The sequence below is a fragment of the Poecilia reticulata genome, linkage group LG16 (genome assembly GCF_000633615.1).
Source record: "Poecilia reticulata strain Guanapo linkage group LG16, Guppy_female_1.0+MT, whole genome shotgun sequence".
In the NCBI taxonomy this organism is placed as follows: domain Eukaryota; kingdom Metazoa; phylum Chordata; class Actinopteri; order Cyprinodontiformes; family Poeciliidae; genus Poecilia; species Poecilia reticulata.
Window position 1 is genome coordinate 19,930,982 of NC_024346.1, and position 4,835 is coordinate 19,935,816.

General features: G+C 37.3%; 1 protein-coding gene across 4 annotated transcripts in view; it reads left to right on the plus strand.

Annotated features, from left to right (window-relative positions):
- Positions 1 to 4,582, plus strand: part of ptprub (protein tyrosine phosphatase receptor type Ub) — a 228,644-nt gene extending 224,062 nt beyond the window's left edge. For all 4 annotated transcript variants that reach the window (XM_008432338.2, XM_008432339.2, XM_008432340.2 and 1 more), the window contains 2 exons: positions 731 to 866; positions 966 to 4,582. In XM_008432338.2, coding sequence (XP_008430560.1) covers positions 731 to 866; positions 966 to 1,028 — 199 coding nt within the window. In that variant the 3' untranslated portion in view covers positions 1,029 to 4,582. The remainder of the gene's footprint in view (positions 1 to 730; positions 867 to 965) is intronic.
- Positions 4,583 to 4,835: the final 253 nt, after the last annotated feature.

Here is a 4,835-nt window from a genome sequence, read left to right on the forward strand (position 1 = left end):
ATATATAAATATATAAATGAAGCTATAATTTAAAGCACCCATCCATCCCTCTTCTATACCCCAGGGGTAACCAGAAGATTAAACGATGCTGTTGCAGCCTACTACACAAACCACTGTCAAGCTCGAAAAAGTCAAGATTGTCATATTTTTTACAAGCAGAGAGCATTTTCAGAACTGTTTTAAATAGCATTAAAATATGATTTGAAGTTCGGCGCACAACACAGCTTCCTCTAGACCTTTATTGATTCTCACTTCATCTCATCCTGATTATCACTGCATATTGACACTTTCAGCCAAGTAGATGCTCATTAAACTGCTTCAGGCAGTAAAGCCTTGTGTTAGTATTTTTGTTGTCCTGTTTATTCCACCCAGCTCTTCTGCCATTTTAAAATGTAGAAACAGGAAATCTGACAACTGGTAGCAAGTTAGTCAGACAAACTAGACGATATTGTAGTTAAACGTTAAGTTGGTGTAAACTGATTCATGGCTGGTGACTGAAGAGGAAGAATAATCCAAAATTCTGCTTGTTTTTGTACAAAATGGTCTTTGGTTTACTTTGACTTCCTTCTGCTCTTGACTGAAATATTTTGTATGATGGGCAATCAAAGACACAGTTTTTCAAAGTACCATCACCAACTAGAGTTTTTAATGGTAATTTAGTTTTTAAAGAGGTACCACTAATTGTAGGAAATTTTGCCATAATTAAAACCAGTTTTATTCCTTCCCATAGGAATGGTGGTGGTCGTAGTGGGACCTTCTGTGCCTGCAACATACTCCTGGAGATGATCCAGTACCAGAACATGGTGGACGTCTTTTATTCTGTCAAAACTCTACGCAACTGCAAACCCAACATGGTGGAGTCCCTGGTAAAAAAAAAAAAAAAAAAAGAATCTATGAATTAGTTTTTTTATAAAAAGTTGAGGGGAAACTGTTGAGTTTTCATCTTTGGCTGTGTTTTTCTTCAGGACCAGTATCGATTCTGCTATGACCTTGTCCTGGAGTACTTGGACTGCTTTGAAGACAGATAGCAGCTAAATGTTTACGACGGTGCCACCAGTTTCCCCCTGCACTGAAGATGTGCTTTGGGGCCAACCTGTGACCTCCCCTCTTCCTTAAAGTTTGGACCTCTAGACTCGGCTTTGAACTAACCGGGGAGGAAAGCTAAAAAACGGAAAAAAAAAGAAAAAAAAAAGGAAAAAAGAAAAGGTTCAAACATTTAACCTTTAATGTAAAGTTGTTATTTCCTCCTTGTTGGTGATGTTTATCTCTTTTGATAATTTTTTTGTTTCACTGGTCCACTTTGCCTCTTGAACTGAACCTCTTGTGCTAAAATAACACCCAGACCCTACGCTAAGGAAGGCTCGTCGTGGCTGTGCTTCATCATTTCATCTGAACAGGAAGGAGACTGGATGGTTATTCCAAAGCTGCAGCTGAGTTACCCAAACTTGGGTAAATTATTTTTGTTCTGAGTCACTCTGCAACAACAATCCATTGTGATTGTGGCATGACTTATGTACAATACCATGAACTGCCTTATTGTATAATGGTTAAAAACTTTTTTTTTTTTTGTTCAAATCTACAGATCAATTAAAAAAAAAAAAAAAAAGATTATTAAAGATTACCCTACTGGAGGAAACCTTGTTCAGAACTGGGACTGAGAGTCAGCATTCAGAATTCAGCAGTATTGAGGCAGTAACTGTATAGTATTGCGGTGTGATGTGTTTTGCCATTACGTGCGTGCTGGATTACCATGTGTGCTATAGCCGGGCATTTCCAGGCGGCGCAGCAGGAGTTCTGGTGCCACGACGAGAAATTCATGTCTCATTACTCTCACAGTGCCAATCCCACTGACTGACCGACTTGAATCCTTTTGCTTTGTTTCTTCTGCTACATCCTGACGTATGTCAGCAAGCATACAGTTACAAACTGCATCATCTAAGTGATTGTTTGTGTTTTAAAAGAAGAAGGATCAGTGGGAAACTGTGCTGAGCTGCCATAGTGCTGATGTGAAAACTGATGTTCCATTAATACCGTGGTGATGTGTCTTACCAGTGCAGTGTTAACAGGTTTCACTATTTTGTTGTCTGAAGCATTTGGTTTGTCTGTAAACTATCAAAACAAACTAAATCAGTTTCAATTGGAACATTTCAGAAGTGGGATTTTCAGAATTTCTTTGACATGGTTGTCGTTAGTGGTGTAAATTGAATATGTCCTGTATAATAAAAAAGGTGCATCAAGATTGTGCAGTGGGAAAACAACACATCATGCACCAGTACTTGTTACTGAGCCTACTAGCGGATTCACATCCTATTTTTGGTAAGATATGGTATAGTATAGAGGAGGAATAATAATATCTGGCCTGAGCAGCTGATGTATGATTACCACCTGCCAGATTTTTTAAAATCTTTCCTACAGGTCAGTGTTGCTGACTACTGAATCTGTCTGTGCCTGTTACAGGTTGGAATATGGGAGGCATCTAATGAGCTGAGCCAATGATGTGAAATTCAAAATTAAGAGAGAGAAAAAAAAATCTGATTTTTTTTCTAGGCATGGGCTGGTTTCCTGTTTAATTTATCGCACAAGTTGTTGTTTTATTTCATATAAAAAACAAGAAGAAAAAGTTTCTACATTGGCTTAAAATGTCAGGATAAATATTTCATTTGTTTTAATCCCTTTTCAGGTTTTAATAAGTAAGGAAGTCCTTTGATGTTTCAATTTCCAAAGGACAGACATCAGATAATTCTTAAGTGCTGTAGATTTTACATCTTATTAGGATGCCATTTGTTTTTAATTCAGCAGGTTTACCGTTATTTTTTAGTTTTAACTGGACCTGTGGTTTCCAAACGGAGCCTGGTTAAAATGCCAAAGAATAAAAAACATGATGAACAAATGATGAAGCAACAATGAAAATGTGTCTCTTTGCATTTTAAAAATAAGAAAAGATGATTTATATGACTAAAACCTAGTTTAAAAAAAATTCTGTTCAGTGTAGGAATAAGCATCAGGATCAATTGGTAGAGATAATGTAGCAAGATCTTGTTACATTTACTTGCTACTGCTACTACCTTAAACCATTACTTATCAGTTTGTCTTGCCAGTAATACTTGTGATAAATAATCCTAAAAATCCTGGTTTGAATTTATGCATGGCTGGAACAAAACGTCTCGTACGAGGCACCAGGTGTTTGTACCTGACAAACAAAAGCAATTAAATATGATAGGTTGCAGAAATTTAAAGGCCTGCACCGTTTTAAATAACTTTGTAACACAGCATATTTTTTAAACTGACTTTAAATTGGAGGTTGATTTTAAAAACAGGTACCTACCAGGACACTCCTGTGTTCTTTATGTCTATACACCAAAATAAATCAAATTAAAATATTACTATGCATGTTACAGGTGGAGCTATAATGAGCACATATATCACGGTTTAGCTACAAGCCCAACAAAAACAATTAGATGGTGCTAGACATTTTTAACTTCATCCTAAGCTACAAAGGCATATTTTCTCAGGCTAACCATCGTCAGTTTCAAACCAACCCATGCCTAATAAATTATATACCTTTTTTTCAAGAACCTGAATATATAGTGCTTTCTATTATCACCACTTTAAACATGTTATGCTCAACCATCCTTCCTGAAACTCCTGTTAACGAGGTCTGCATGGTGGGCGGCGAAGGCTCGGCTTCAGGACCTACCTTGATAAACATGGAGACAGTCAGATGCCCACTGAAGCTGAAAAATGGCAGCTACAGGCAAACTCTGCTGATAGTTTGCAGCTCCCAGTCCGCTTCATTTGAAGCAACAGACTGTGCCAGAAGGAATTGTTCACACACACACGCGCACGCATGCACGCACACCCACACACACGCATACACACACACACATTTAAAAGCAACTTGAGTTTTGATGGGAAGCTAAAGAACAACGGTCAATGATCTGGCTCCAGGATTGCTGGAGAAAGTGCCTGGACACTTTTTTCCTTGAGAGTGGAAGGAATATGTATATACAGATGTATATTGTTCTGTGAATACTATATGAATAATATGTTATATGTCTGCTCTGCGTAAAGACGTTCAGTAACCACTGCATAACCAGAAAGCTGAATGTGCTGTAAATGACTTTGTGATCATTTTTTTTCTCATGTTGCTTGACATCAAACTTTGAGTGTTGATCTCTGCACTCATCAAAGCACGTACAAATTATTCTGCTTTGCATTTCATTTTATTGATTTCAGCTTACGTTGCTTTGCATACGAGTTGTTTTACCCACCGCGTGTGTGCGTGCGTGTGTATTGTACTTAAACCATTCCTAAGCTCTCCGGTTATGGCTGCGACTGCCAGCACAGCATCACTGAATTCCCATGTTTTTATCTGTAAGAAGCATACATGACTACTGTGTTTTTGACCATTGTATTTGTGGAGAAAATTGGTTTATTTAAGGGGAACGACGGCGGGGGAACAGATGTATATCAGAGTCATAAAAGAGTTTCCTGTGATGGATAATGAACAACAATAAAAGAGCAAAGGGGGGAAAAAGATACTTGGCTGTCAGTTGATCTGTTTAAAATGCTTAAAAAAATATTCTGGTTTTTTCTGACTGATTTGTCAACAGAACAAGAGAGTTGGACAAGACTGAGCTTCAGGTTTAAGATATTCCTCCTTCTTTCAATCACAATGACAATGTTAAACTTAATTGTATAGAACCTAACTTCAGTGATTAATACTTTCTAAAAAAGTATATTCCCCCAGTCAGATTTTTTCTGTTTCAAATGCATTTTAGCATGAGACAAATATAGTAAGAGATAAATAAAAACAGTTTTCAATTATGGTAATT